The sequence below is a fragment of the Cynoglossus semilaevis genome, chromosome 17, assembly GCF_000523025.1.
Source record: "Cynoglossus semilaevis isolate Cse_v1.0 chromosome 17, Cse_v1.0, whole genome shotgun sequence".
NCBI classification, from domain to species: domain Eukaryota; kingdom Metazoa; phylum Chordata; class Actinopteri; order Pleuronectiformes; family Cynoglossidae; genus Cynoglossus; species Cynoglossus semilaevis.
Window position 1 is genome coordinate 10921227 of NC_024323.1, and position 15487 is coordinate 10936713.

At 43.1% G+C, this 15487-nt stretch overlaps 1 protein-coding gene across 1 annotated transcript; it reads left to right on the top strand.

Moving 5' to 3' along the window:
- The first annotated feature begins 88 nt into the window (after positions 1-88).
- On the top strand, positions 89-8481 carry sphk1 (sphingosine kinase 1). Its single transcript, XM_008330055.3, has 5 exons — positions 89-682; positions 4936-5085; positions 6655-6749; positions 7067-7182; positions 7549-8481. Exons 1-5 carry the CDS (start codon positions 256-258, stop codon positions 8447-8449), a joined length of 1689 nt encoding a protein of 562 aa, XP_008328277.1. The 5' UTR covers positions 89-255; the 3' UTR covers positions 8450-8481.
- The last annotated feature ends 7006 nt before the right edge of the window (positions 8482-15487 follow it).

Here is a 15487-nt window from a genome sequence, read left to right on the forward strand (position 1 = left end):
AGATGATTTTATTTTCTGAACCAAATTTCCATATGAATGAGGTATTTCCTGCAAGTTAAACCTGGAGTTTTGGGCAGGGCAGCTGGGTGTCACTGCCATTCCGTTTTCAATCGCTAGGGAGAGACTCTGAATAAGTGAGTCCCTCTCACACACACTCACTGCAGGGTCCCACTACAGGCTGCTCTGTTCGGAGGATACAACACTCCTCCATCCTCACACCGCTCGGCAGGACGCGGCGCAACTCTCCGTCCGGTGATGGAGACGGGCGCCTCTGAGCCAGACCCATCCCGGCAGCGGAACGGGTTCGTGGGGACGCTGTACGGGGAGTTCACGGACACACTCAACGACAGTCTCCGGTACTCGGTGAGTCTAACGGCGAGCAGCCTGACCATCCAGAGGATCTGCTCCTCTCCAGGCAGGACGAAGGTGGTTTTTAACTTGGCCGACTGTATCGGCTGCCGGGCGTACAGAGGAACGGACAGCGCGGATATCGGTGCCTACTTCACGGCTTATTTCTACCCGTTTAAGAGGCGCTGGATGAGCGCCGGAGTGGCCCGGCAAAGAGTGGAGCAGTGCTTCAGGGTCGCGCTGGTCCAGGACGCGAGCGTCAACCTGCAGGAGGCTGAGAGGTGGGCTGCGGCCGTAAGAGATGCCTCAGGGTTGCAGGCACCCCGGAGGGAGGGTGAGTAGTGGGGCAAACAGGGCCGTAAAATAATAAAAAAATATTATAATTTGTATATTATATATCTATATATTAATGTCTCTTAAAAAAATAGGCCAATTTGTAAGCATTAGTTGAACATGCAGGATACACCTTCCAGCTGCCATAGAACAGGTTTGGGAGCACGTGAACATTCCACCCACCTTCAGTTACCTGCTCGACCAGCTGTGGCAGCTGCTGAGTTCAAACCGCCACAGCATTCAGGATTCAAAACAAACCTGAGTAGAAAATTGACAGTCAGGTTATGAAAAGTCCTGGACAGTTAATAGGACGTGGATGTAGTGAACCTGTATCTAGAGTTCAAAGCAGAAAGTACAGTTCCACTAGTTCTACCAGAACTCCCTGGAACACAGCGGTTTGTTGAGGTCGCCACACTGTCACCTGCAGCATTTTGTACTGTGGAGTTGAACGTGAGCCACATGTTGGTTACTCACTGGATGCACTGCAAACATTGTATTTACTGCTGTATATATTGTTTTAAAAAGCAAGCCTGAACTCTTCTTAACATGAGCACGGGGCCTGAATATTCTTCCTTATCAAATACCCATGGACTTTTACTGTAAGTAATGGGCGGATACAATAAATATATTTCTCATTTACGTTTTGTAAATTTGTATGGCTAAATAGGTTTGTGTAATCCATATAATGTGAACTTTGTTGTACACTCGTGGTTCTCAAGCTATGGTATGCCAAACACTGGTGATTCTGCATGTAATGGTTCAATTAAGCAATTAGCATGTCACATCTGCCTTACATGCAGAAGGTCCTGGGTTTGAGCCCCACAGGAACCACATGCCTAATGGCGCCTCCTGTGGCAGCCTGTGTGGGTTGCAAAGACACACACACTAAGTTTCCCCAGAGTGGGACAATTACGGCACTTAATTACCAGTTTCTTTGCTCAATGCTCTTAACTGAAGAGAGTCAGCTAGAATCATATTTTGTTTAAGGAATTATAGCCCCGCCCCCTCCAGTGGATGCCTCTGTGTCCCACAAATGGAACAGGATACCTCAACTCTAAAATCTCCATCCTCTCAGGGAGGATATGTGCTAATGTATGTAACCCGTATACCATCTTTTACTATGGTATTTGGTTTACACAAAAAGTGCTGGTGTAGACCAAGGTTCTAGACAGTCTGTCTCCTCTGTGAGCCTCCGTCTACAGATCTATATACAGATTTGTAAACAGATCTATAAAAAGTTTATATGATCAAAACCAAAACATGGCAACAGAGGAAGGAGGCGAATTTCAGTGATACCTTCGGAGAGGAAGTCCTTGTCTTAATCTGTTCTGTTTGTCGTCAGCGTGTATATGTGGCGTCCAGCGTGTCCACTTTAAGAACTGTCCCTCACTGCAGCCTGGCCGTAGTTCAAAAGTGAAGCGGATATTTAACTCTGGCAGTGACTAATGTGGAATGTTGGTTGCCAAAGATGGAGGGACACATTAGCGGAGGAAGGATGAGGAATGAGGTCGCCCTCCTTTGGTAGCGGACCCCCGGTGTACCAGGCAAACACAGAGACAGACTGCAGCCTGTCTGATGACAAACAGCCAGACTCCTCTAGTCTGTGGACAGCAGGATTCTGGGTGTCGTCGGGCAGACAGATGGTGACTTGGGAGGTAACTGGACTGGCCTTTCACTTGATCAGCCAAGTTGGCTCTTACCCCAGGGCTTTCTTTTGAGCATATAGAATTATGAGCATCTTCAAAATTCTCCAAATCGAGGCCAGTGATACAGTATTTAACACAACGTGCTGTGTGTGTTTTCAGTGTGCTGCTGCATTCAAATCAATGTGGTTGACTAATCTGAACCTCCAGCATTTACTTTAATTGCATGTAATCTAATCTGATATTACAGATAAAAAAGTTTGGATTATCAGAGATATTTTTCCCTGAAGCTCCAGTGTTTAGAGAGAAAAGTATTTTCTAATGAACCTTCTGATGAAAATATGAAGTGACGGTTTAATTAAAATGAGATTGCAACTTTAAAATTAGGGTGGCTAAAAGAACAAGGCATCCTGATTCTGTCACACATTTTCCTGTTTGTCGCAGCAACATTAAAGAAATGATAGTGTTCTCAGAAGATCTACAGTTGTATCAAAGGGGACAACGCCACCTAGCTTCTTCCAGTAGAACCTGCTTGTAACTGTCCATCCTGGTCACTAACCCTGGGAAAAATCTCAGCATCTTCATTTCCTCCAACATTCCTCCTACATCATAGCAGATCTCACTGCAGACTTATGAACCTTCTCTTTCAACTTTGCTGCTATTCTTCTGTCATAACCCCCCCGACCCCGAGTCTTCAGCTCTGAAGATGACACCCCTGTGTCATCACCCACTGTCCACCCTCGGTGGGCAGCAGGGGTTTCACGTGGTCGATTTTCCTCCCCTCTCCTCCCACATAGACTAACCCAACCCAGGAATGCTGTTTGTTTGCAGACACGTCAGTCCTGTCTGAAAAAGGAAGTCAGTTTCACTGCGGCATCATCACTCAGTTGCCCACATATTTGTCTCTGCTCCGAATGTGTCCTTTCATGGTTTTATGCCTGAGTAAATCCAACCTGATGTGCGTGATGCTGAAGACACTTCACGCCGTTCCTCTGGATATTTCTGCAGTGAAACACTTGTGGCAGTGAGTTGTTCAACTCCGCTCTGTCGGCTCAGCACTTGTTAGCAGTGACACACAGCACATTTCATCCAGTCCGCCTGTCAACTCTTTGCCTTTCGGTGTGTATGAATGTGTGTGTGTGTGCACTGTATTTCCCAGCTAAGTGGGTGCGCGCGCACACACACACACACTGCAGTAAAAACTTTGCTTGTCAGTGTGATGGACAGTTTGTGCTCAGGTGTCTGATTTCAGCTCGCAGACAGACACAGTCCAGGAAGAACGTCTCAAAAGAAGCTATCACAGTTAGAGGCACGTGTAGTTTCCAGTCTTGGTGAACAGTGAATTAAGAAGTTCCTCTTCATGTCCTGCAGGTGGTGCTATAAACACAGTTTTAAAACCCTATTTTTAGTGTTTGTCAACTATTTTTTTGATTGACATATTTATTTAATTATCTTTACAAACCACTGTATGAGTTGCTGGCACCAGCATTCTGCATACAACCCTCTGATTATTAAAATAGATTAATTAAATGAGCTACAATGCTGCCATCTAGTGACTTTCATTTTCATACATACAGCTGTTTATCCCCAAAACTGTTATCTAGTTTTTATAACCGGAGGAAAAACCCATAACGATTCTTACAGATGTTACAAAATTATGCTAATATCGGTCCACTGATATTGGACGACCAACTTTGTTGTTTACTACTGAGGTGTGGATGGTGAGTCAGTTGTCTGCTGTGTTTCCTTTTAAAGAACAAGGACCTTAGCTCCCCACCCAAGGTCAAACGTCTGTGGGTCTTATTAGAGCTATTCCTTTTAGCTCAGCACACTGGAGTCTATAAACTCAGTCAAAAGTGAGATCACACCTCTTTCTCTGTGATATTTTTGTCCCCACTCCCCATCACTGATGGTTCGCACAGGCAGCGAACGCATCGCTGGAAATCGAGACGAGGTAATAAAAAATGGAGTAGATGGATGTTAATGAGTCCAATAAATCACTGCCCATGAATTCAGGAGACTTAAAACTTTGTGTCTACCTGATGTTGACACAGTGTTATTTACCACCAAGAAGCTGTGTTTTTATTGGACACTGAGTTTTTTGTCCTTTACAATGGAACCAATGTGTTGAAGCAGGTGATGAAGCAAGATTTTGCTGATATTTTCTATGTTAATTCTTAATTATTAAACATTTTCTGTCATAGTTGGGAATGTTGATGATTTTTCTAAAAATTAATTAATATATACATACATATATATTTATAAATGTATATAAACACTAAGTAAATTACAGGGACCACACTGTGCAAGACTATTCTACTCTATTTTATTTTATTATTTTATTCTATTTCATCTTTCCTTGGGCAACAAAAACATCAGGAGTGATTGTTTTTTCTAACAACATGCTAAGTGTCACACCGCTGCTAAAAATAAAGGGCGAGATCACAGCTTAGAAGCAGCAGTAAACTCCCCTTCTTAGAGGAAACATCTCCTCACATTAACATGGAGCTTCACACTCTGAATGCTGTCACTGTCTCTAACTCGTCCTTGGTCAGGTTGTCCTTGTTCGTCCTCCTCAGTAATAACTTTCTCCTCGGTCTGTTTGTTTCAGGTGTCACGTACACAGAAGTCCGGCGGCCCGGCCGCGTCATGATATTCGTGAACCCTCAGAGCGGACGCGGCCAAGCTCTGCAGCTCTTCACCGGCCACGTACAGGGCATGCTCACCGAAGCCGCTGTTCCCTACAAGCTCTTCATTACAGGCCAGTAACAGTTGCAAAGAGACTCTGCCTCGCGTGTTATTTGTGCATTACATCACAGACGGGTCCAAGGTCACTCTGATATCAAACAGCGAAGCACGGGATTAAACTTTCAGTGCCATCACGGTGCAATAACGTACAGATGATGAGATTCTGAACGCAGGAGATGCCAAAACAAGTGTGTCAGACATGCACAGTGGACATAATGTTTTATGCAACGAGTCGGGGCTAGAGTGACAGATGAGAGAGGGAAGAATGCATTTGTTTGCAAGGAGGCTGCCTTTGGAAACACACAGGGATTAATGGAAGGTCAGCAGCTGCACCAGGGTGGAAATGACGACTCAGGTTCAAGGAGAAAGTATAGAACCGAGCAACGACTCAGGTTCAAGGAGAAAGTATAGAGCCATCAGAAAGGAGAGAGAAAACCCAGTCACAGAGAGCCTTCACCGTTAGTCGTAGTGCAGAGATCCAAGGAGACACTGAACGATTACTAGTCCAGAAAGAACTGGCACACGGTCACAGCTGAGGCACTCCTTATGTCTTTTACATCCGGTGTGAAGCCTCCAGTGTGGCAGACACTGACTGTGTGTAAGAAATGGACGAAGCTTAAGTTGTCATCAGTAAAACTGTTTTTGTTCTCAGTCCTGTCAGGTGTCAGGAATTCTGCAATAAAATGCGACCAACTAATGTTGTTGCATGTAACCAGACTTTTTAAATGGTCTGATTTCCAGTTGCCTCCATGTCTTTTATTTAGACTCTGCCCCTTTGACTGAAGCTTCAGACCATCTGGGAGGCGTCAGGAAGCATCAGTCAGATTTTGGCCCTGTGCGGCCTTAAAAGTGCTGAGTCAGCTGGTGCCATGCAGTTCGTTGCTCTCTCGGTCTCTGTCTTTCAGTGCAGCAGTGCATCACTGACCTCAGCCTCTGTCAAACAGGCAGCAGCAACTTGAGCAGCGTCACTCACATAATGTGTAGTTTATGTGTTTTGTGTGTATTTTCATTTCCATCTGTAGAATGTTTTTTATGCAAATCAGAGCAAAGACCATCCTGACTGGTCATTATTCACACCACAAAAGTCATATTCCACTTCAGCCTGCAGTGTGAACGCAGCCTCGTTCTGCTCTGATCTCAGCACACGATCCTCACACTGCACAGTCAGTGATGTGGTTGCCAGTTGGATTGCTGCTAACAACCCCCTGCAGAGACAGACTTTCAAAACTAGGCTGAATAAATAGCTTCCAACAAATTAACCATCACACACACACGCACACACACACATACGTAAGTAGATTTTTGTGCATCACAGATGTTGGTAGAGCAGTTAATCTGGCCCAGAGCTGTTGACTAGCCACTGGACGGGTCAATGTGATACGTCTGTTCTGATGAGGAGAAATTGAATCTCTCAGCCCTAATCTCTCTGATCCCACCCCCGCAGGCTGACAGTGAAGGCAGCGTGTCTCTTCTCTGCCTCCGTCTTGTTGTTTATGTCCTGTAGATATGCCTTAAAGTCTGTTTGCATTTTTTCCGTGTCTTCTTGTATTTTTACTCTCTCTTGGTGTCTTGTGCCTAACAGAGCACCAAAATCACGCACGGGAAGTGGTGAGGAGGGCCGACCTGTCCCGGTGGGACGCTCTGGTTATCATGTCAGGGGATGGTTTGCTGTTCGAGGTGACTTTGACTTTGCTTGACCTATTTTTAATTACTGGGGAAATTCAAGTAACAGTGGAAATAATAGATGTACTGTAGGTCTCTGTCTATTTTTTCTGGTTAGTACACAAATAATAATAATAATTATTATTATTATTATATATATATATAAATCAACCTTTACCTTTAAATAAAATCTGAGGCACAGACTCCTTTCTTGCAACAATATCTGCCCTGTTTTGTTTGTTTGTTTTTTTTAACCTCTGTGATACATTGACAATTTATTTTTCAGGGCTGCAGTTAAATTTCTGTTTGACTAATTAATTCTCCCTTTCCAGGTGATAAATGGTCTGATGGAGAGAGAGGACTGGCAGAGGGCCATCCAGACTCCTGTTGGTATTCTACCAGGTGGCTCAGGCAACGCCCTGGCAGCCTCCGTCCACCACTACTCACAGTAAGTCTGTCCCTTAATGAGTCATTTAAATGCACAGTCCCAAAAGAGGAGCAAAGACAAACCACCCTTGGCCTTAAAATAAAGAACGATTTATCTCCTCTCTGTGTGATTAAGCCAAAGGCTGACTGGGCACATTGTGTCTCAGGAGGGCACAGAGACAGTGGAGCAAACTGGAACTGCAGCGATGTGCAGCTGAAGGTCAAATAAAGATGTCATAATCTTAGTTCTAAAGGAGATTGTGGACCTTGTAGGTCAAACATTTTTCCAAGTTCTCAAGATTAATTTTAACCTTTGGTTTGTGTTCATTAAAAAGAAAAGACTTTTTTTTTCTTATAGTAAAGTTAACTTTGTGCAACACTTTCTCAGGTCACCTCCAGCTTGGAATGAAGAGCTGCTGCTGAGCTGTGGCTTCATGCTTTGTAAAGGACTGGTTGGCACCCTGGACCTGGTGTCCATCCACCTGTCCTCCCGTCAACGTCTCTTCTCCTTCCTCTCCGTGGCCTGGGGCTTTGTGGCTGACGTTGACATCGAGAGCGAGAAGTACCGGCACGTCGGCGCAATCCGCTTCCTGATGGGCACCCTGGTGCGCCTGGCCTCCCTCAAAATATACCAGGGCAGATTAGCATATCTGCCTGCCAAGGAGAAGCCAAAACTCCCCAAAGGGACCACGAAGACTGGCCACAGTCCGTCCACACCTCAGCGTCCCTCACTCTGCTCCTCCCTCCCCTGTCAGCTCAACCCTGACTCCTCCACAAACCTCATCTCTCATCACAATCACAACAGCCCAAATTCAAACCACAACACCATCACCAACACCACCGGTGAAATCACCACCAAGAGATCGGAGGGCGGTGGTAAGACCGTGACACCGGTGGACTCACTCCTTCCTGACCTGGACCAGCCAGTACCAGAGAGCTGGACTGTAGTCCAGGAGGAGGACTTTGTCTTAGTACTTGCTATTTACCAGTCCCATTTGGCTGAGGACTTGTGGACGGTCCCCGGTGCGTCGGCGGACGACGGACTAATTCACCTCTTCTACGTGACGGCGGGAATCTCACGCCCCGCCCTCCTGCGCCTTTTCCTCGCCATGGAGAAGGGGGCCCACCTGTCATGTGACTGCCCCCACCTGGTGTATGAGAAGGTGAAGGCGCTGAGGTTGGAGCCCGTCACTCCACATGGCGTGATCACCGTGGATGGAGAGATGGTGGAGTACGGCCCCGTCCAGGCACAAATCCACCCGGGACTGGCAAGACTCATATGTGGATGAAGGGGGATTATCTTAATCTTTTAGAGCTTTGTAGTTCGGCTTTTTATACTCGACGTCTGTTACTTTATTCACGCTCTGGTTTCAAGTGCCAAAGATATTTTATTATTTACAAAAGAATGTTCTATTTTTCTACAGAACAATCATTCACTCCCGCCGTCTACATTTGGGGTCGATGCCGTTCCGACTGCTGGCTGGTACCAGCTCACAGACACAGAGATGTTGTGACATCACAGTGATGTTTACATGTGTGTGTGGAGAAGCTTCAGAGGACGTTGTTCCTGCTGTCAGACTTCATAAACATGACATATAAAAAGAAGCTCATTTATCCAGTGATGCTCTTGGAGAAACCACACTCTTGGTCCTGCTGTGTGACACTAAGCCGCACCCCCCCCACCCCCCATGCCCTGTGATACACCACCCCCCCCTTCAGCCTGGTTGCAGGAGCTGTCTTACTGCGGGATTTGATGTTGTCACATCTTAAATCTTTGAATATTTTTGAATCAACCCAAACATCCAACACTGTGTCAAACCTAATACATTTCAGAGCTAACTTCTTCCAGGCTGCTAAAGCATGAAGTGCTGGTGATGCAGACACGGAAAGTTTGCCAGCCCAGCGTCCAACTCCAATAAAACCCCATCCATTTCCTCTCCGTTCTTTTTTTACAGCCTGGTTTGATCCACACCCGTCGTCAGGGCGTGCGAGCAGCCTTCAGCCAGCGCACAAAAACACACATTCTTACTTTCTGCTCCCCGCCCCCACACCCCTCCACCTCACTCTCGTACTCGTTCCCTTGCATCTCTTGTGGCACTTAGCGAGGGGGAAGGGCACGGTTCAGTAACCGGGCACATGATCTCATCTCCTGCTCTCTGTTAATGAGCCGTCAGTCATCCCTAATGTGTCCTTAATTTTAATCCTGGCATCTGCAAAATCAAGCTTAAATAAAAGCTGACATTAGTCTGGTTAAAGTAGGCTGAGGTAGAGAGAGAGAGAGAGAGAGAGAGGTTTCACACACAGTCAGCATTACACACTGTGAGGCACGCGATCACTGTAAGCTGCAGGGAGACCGGCCGTTCTCCACCACCATGTGGCCTTTTTGCTGCTGACGGACGCTGTGCTCTGTCCATCATCATGATGGATACTGCTTACGTTACTGACCATCAACGACCTTCCACCTCTCTCTCTCAAAAATATATCTGTCCATTTGAGGTCACGGCCACTGCATCAGATTTAACCTCAGAGGGAATAAAGTACTGGAAAATACTACAGTAAAACTACAAATATCTAAACTTAATCTGAGGCTTTGATGGAAACATGACTGTAATCCAGGCTGCTGCAGCGTAAACAAAGGGACCAGTGTGTTATTTTTACTAAAATAAATTATGAATTATGTGAAGGAAGACAATTCATCAGAAGCAATATGTGTATTTATTTCAGAATATCAGACAGAGGAACTGTTGATATGCGACACATTTGTAGTGGGTTGGCCAGCTGTTCTCCAAATAAATTAGCATTCATGCAGAGGCTAATGTTGAAGGAGCTTTGACCGTCCTGCCTGCAGTCCAGATCTGACTCAATAAAAAAAGAATCTAGAGGTAAATAATATCTGTTTACATTTACGGGTAAACTCTGACTGTTGTAAAATGCACAAATGCAAAAAAAGACACAAAAAAACAAACAAAACAAACAAACAAAAAAACGTGACAAAAAGACCAACTATTTCATACAGTATCTAATGCAATTAGCAAAATTGCATTTTTATTTCAAAGTAAACACTACAAACCTCACAGCTAAACAAGGTGGTGACGTGGAAACATGGTGACGCCGTTCTAACTTTTACTCATCATTCTCAAGTGTCCGTTCTGGACATTTGCATTAAGTATAATTGACGAGCGCCATGCTGCATGTTCTACCATTACCGTATCCTCAGCGGAGAAACGCAGGTGCTTTGAGTTGCATTAACGTGTTCTGCAGACTGCACTCAGGGAGCTGCAGCTGCCCACATGCGCTGTTAAATGTCCATTTCTCTTTAAACTATGCAAACGCATTGTCACGGTTGCAGCAACCTGGAGTCCAGGGCTCCCCCTGCTGGACCTGACTGAAAAAAAAAAACCCTAGAGAGCTATCACTTCTACTTATGCTACTGCTTACTGATCAAAATAGTGATCACTTCAGATTTGCATATGAAAGATAATCATTTTCTCATGATGACTTCTTATTGTAACGGATCAGAGATAATAAAAAAAAAAAACAATCTGTTGAGTCTCACTGCTGAATCTACAATCATTATTCGGAGGAGGGTGAAAAGTTTTATTTTCGAGGATATTCATGTTCTATAATAAGATGCTATTCCATCTGTTAGTGACAATAAATACGACTACTCTGTGAGTTGTAAACGGTGCCTTAGTCAGTGTCCAGTTCCACAGTGACCACAGAGAAGAACTACACCATGTACTCTGCACAGGACACAATCAAACAAACGGGAAAAGCAGTTTTATATTTTAGAACATGTACTGTACTGTGTAATGTACTTTTTATTTACCTGTAACTCTTGGAATGTCATTTTTAAAGATAATAAAATCATCAACGTAAACACAGTTGTTTCACTGACCATTTTGTGGTTTGGATAAAAATATAATTTATTTCTTTTCCCCATGAGGGTTTACAATTTTTGTATGGTACATTTAAATAAGTATAGTAGCACAATGTCAAAACAAACACTTGGTGTTTTGTCCTAAAGCTTCTCCAAATCCAAATTCTAAGACGTTAGTTTTAAATTAATATTATATTATTTTATTATATTTGTATGTGAATGATTCTAGCTTCTTTATGATCTGCATTTTGGGAAAATTTAAGTACTACTTTACTTTAATTGCTGGTCAGTTATATGTTACAAGAGATTAAACAAAATCTGCTTTCTAATAGCTTTTAAAATATTAAAAATAAATATTTGATATTTGTGTAAAAAATGCAATTTTAACTATGTGAATATATTTTTAAATATATTTATACAATATGGCTTGAGTAAGGGACAAAGTTATGGAATGCGTTTATGACAGACTTTTGGCACATGGTAAGACCGCCACCTGCTGGTACAAAACGGAACACCGCCTTAGTTGGCGTTTTGATAATGTAAGTAGCAAAGAATAAAACCACTTAATATTGAATATAAACATCAGCAAATGACATAATTCATGACGACATATTTACACCATACGGGAGATGCAAATTAAGAACAAATCATTAAATGTTTTAAACTCACGTCAGAGAAACTGAACACGACGTTTCTCAGGGGGGTTCTGTGTCCTGCGTCTGGATCTAACGTTCAAATCCCTCCGGAAAACCTTGATTAGTTCCGGTGTGTGTGATTAACGGAGCGTTTTTATTGTAATTACACAAAACACTCAAATTCAGTCCTCGTCCGCGGCAGCTCAGACTTTATTCGGTTCTTATTTATTATTTGAAGTTATTAAACGAATGTTTACAGCTTTTTGTGATCTGTACAAAAAGAGAAGATTACGCGAGTCAGTTGAGTCTGATACGCTTACCGTTAAGATGCATTTACTGACCTCTCGGAAAATTTTATTAGTGTCGTTGTTGTTGTTAAAAATAATGAGGAGATGGAACAGGGACCCTGGCGTTTTACTGAATTAATTTTTATTTAAACTTTGTGCAAAACAATGTAAAAAGTAGTAGGAACAGGCAAATGTACTTCCGCGAACCCTAGGCATCACGTGCCTCCAGTTGAAATCCTCTTTTATAAAAACTGTAGTTGTTTCTTAGCCACCTTAAAATCTCATATATGTATATATGTGTGTATATAAAATTATAAATAATTAAATTTAGAAAAAAAATATAGTACGTGTATATATGTATATATGTGTGTATAAAGTATATGTGTATATAAAATTATAAATAATTCAATTTAGAAAAAAAATATAGTACGTGTATATATATATACATATATATGTTTCTAAATGTAATTGTTGTAATACTCAAAATACGATATTAATTCAAGCAGGAAAACCGATGAACTAAATAGCCACAGGGTGGCACTATAGGCTCGTGTGTGTCTGTGTCTGGCGTGCGTGTATAATTATGTGTGTGTTTTTTTATTACATCCACTGGACATTTTGGGGGCATTAACGCTGACCTTCTATGGGCTGGTGGTCCCCAGGAGGAACAGGAGCTGGTGTTAATGAGGCGCTGCCATGTTTTTAATTACCCGGCAAAGGTTGGGTGTAAAATATGAACTTACCCGGGGAGCTCAAGGATGTGTGTTGACAGTTATGGTTTTAGGGTAATGAACACCTTTGTATTTAGACTGTTTAGGTGGAAAAGAGTCGTTTTTAAAATATTTACAGGAACAAACATGTGGTGTGTAGTGTACAGCCATCTGTACGGCCGTGGCCCCGGAGCCGTGGTTTGACAGGCCGCAGACGAATTGTTCCACAGGAAGCCTCATGCATAGCTGTATGTCCTGTCTTTGTCTCAGCAGTGTCACTCTCTGCTGATTGTCAAAGACACAGACAGTGAAAAAGAAACAACAACCAACCAAACATGAGTCAGAGTGAAGGTCACCTTGAAGCTGCCGGTTCACCTGTCAAAGACAATAAGTCACTCCAAGGTAATCCCTTGACCTCTGGTGTCCCGTGTTGTCCACAGTGGTGTCCACCTCCATCATGTTTATTATCTTGATGACAGCAGCCTAAAGGTCTGATTTTCACAGTGGACCTGAGCTGAACCTCTCCACGTCTAATTCATGCAAACACGTAATACATCACACGAGGAATATGAACATGAACACGAACCCAACTTTAATGTGAAAGCTCTGATATGCTAATAACAGATTGCTTGAATGAATTCAGAGCAAACCCGAGGAGATTGTGTTTCTTAAAATGCCATGTCAGCTTACAGATTAACTCTAAGAGGATCATATTTAGCTGAAGTCTTTGAATGCACCCCCACTCTTTCACATTGTCCCCAATGTGAAATGAATGCATAAACATGTGCCTGGAGAATCCCTGGTCTACGCCAGATGTTTGATAAAAAAAAAAGAAAAAAGAAGCATCTCATTGCCTTTAACTAGAACTGCATCATAAACAGGTGGTGGTAATGACTACATACCTTGCAAGCTAAACATAGTCCACAGCTCTGCTGTGTCTGTAGAGCTGCACACATCCATTACAATTCCATGACACAAAGCAGGGGTCGATTTTAGGATTTATCAATACAATTATTTGCCGACTATCCACAGACCCACTAGTATTTCCACAGCCCCTGCCTCCAGTTTGTGGATCAGTGGACACGGCCACACTTTGTGGGCAACAGTAAACATCCGACTGGAAAACACAGCACCATATTCTTCCACCGTAAAGACGAGCGGGACTAATTCTTCAGGACGCTATGATTAAGATCAGGCCTAATGGGATAGGCAGCACGTGAGCTATGGGCTGCACTTGGCTCCATTTGGGCTAGGTGGCGCCAACACAGGTATGGTTAGGTATGCAAGATTGCACCATAGATTGGCAATTTTGCGAGTGGTCCACATGGAGCGTGTTGGCAAAGCTATTTTGTAGCCACACAAGCCCCACGTACAAAAAGATAATACAGAGAGGAACAAGTGTGTGTGTGTGTGTGTGTGTGCATCGGAGGAAGATCTTTTGTTGTGTCTCACCCGTCGCTCTGCCTCTCCAGATCTAAATCTCTCTCCTTTGTCTCTCTGTGGCTGCCTGAACAGTTCGTGTATCACAGGTCGGCGTAGAAATATCATCTTACATCTGACACTTCTTAATGTCAGAGTCAATCTCCAGTACACGATCTGTCAGTTAACCCGGGCCTGAACTGGTCTCCAGGAGTCACATCGGGGTGAACGTCTTTAGTTCGAACCAGGTGTGTCTCTCTGAACACCGGTGTGTGCCAGTATCTTCCAGGAGGCTGACGTGTCAGTTGCCCTGCAGGACGATGTGCCTGAGAGGAGCCGCTCAGGTGTAAAACAACAACAAAAAGTATCCAATTACGCGTACCGATAATCCCATTTGAAGTTCTTTACAAATGAAAAGTACTTCAAACAAATTTGTTTATTGCTTTACTAAATATTTAATTAAATATAAAAACTCAGTTCAGTTTCTCGTATTTATACCACAAATGGCACCAACCGTCAAGTGAAAATTGCTAAAATAGCATGTTCATAGCATGTTCATAAAATTAGTGCGTTTTGTCGTCAACAACAAAAAGCAGCTGAAGGTTTGCAAAAAGTGGCTCGGCAATAGCTGTAAACAACAAAAACCAAACAAACAAACAAATAAAACAAATAAGCTTAGCAAGATTTTAGCCAAACAGTTCAGAGTTAGCCTGGAAATAAATCAACACTAACAAATTGTAGTGGCTAAAAACCTACATAGTGACTTTTACATATTTTTTAGCCATAAAGTAGTAGAGTAGCTTGGCCTTAGCTAAAAGTTTATAGCAACAAAAAAAAAGCCAACTAGCCACAACAGCTAGTGCGCTTGTGTCGTCAACAACAAAATGCAGCTGAAGGTTTGCAAAAAGTGGCTCGGCAATAGCTGTAAAAAACAAAAACCAACCAAACAAACAAACCAAACAAACACTAACAAATTGTAGTGGCTAAAAACCTACAAAGTGACTTTTACATATTTTTTAGCCATAAAGGAGTAGCTTGGCCTTAGCTAAAAGTAAAAAAAAAATGTAGCTAAAAGTTAAAAATAAATGTAGCTAAATGCTATAAAATATCACAGAGGTTGCTACCACATTAAATAACATTTTACAGGAAATATATCGTATATAATATTTAAACCTCAATTAAACGCATCTCTGTGACAACTTTCTGTGGACTTAGATAATGACTGCAGACGGTTAATAACCTTCTTTCCAACTGTTAGTATTTCGTACTTGGCTCAGACGCAGGTGCTTTCTTGTCATCCAAACCTGGCAAAAAAGCACAGGAGTCGAACCACTGCCCTGCTGAAATATGTCGACAGTCTCTCACGCCCTTCCTCTCTGCCGATGCTCGTTACTCA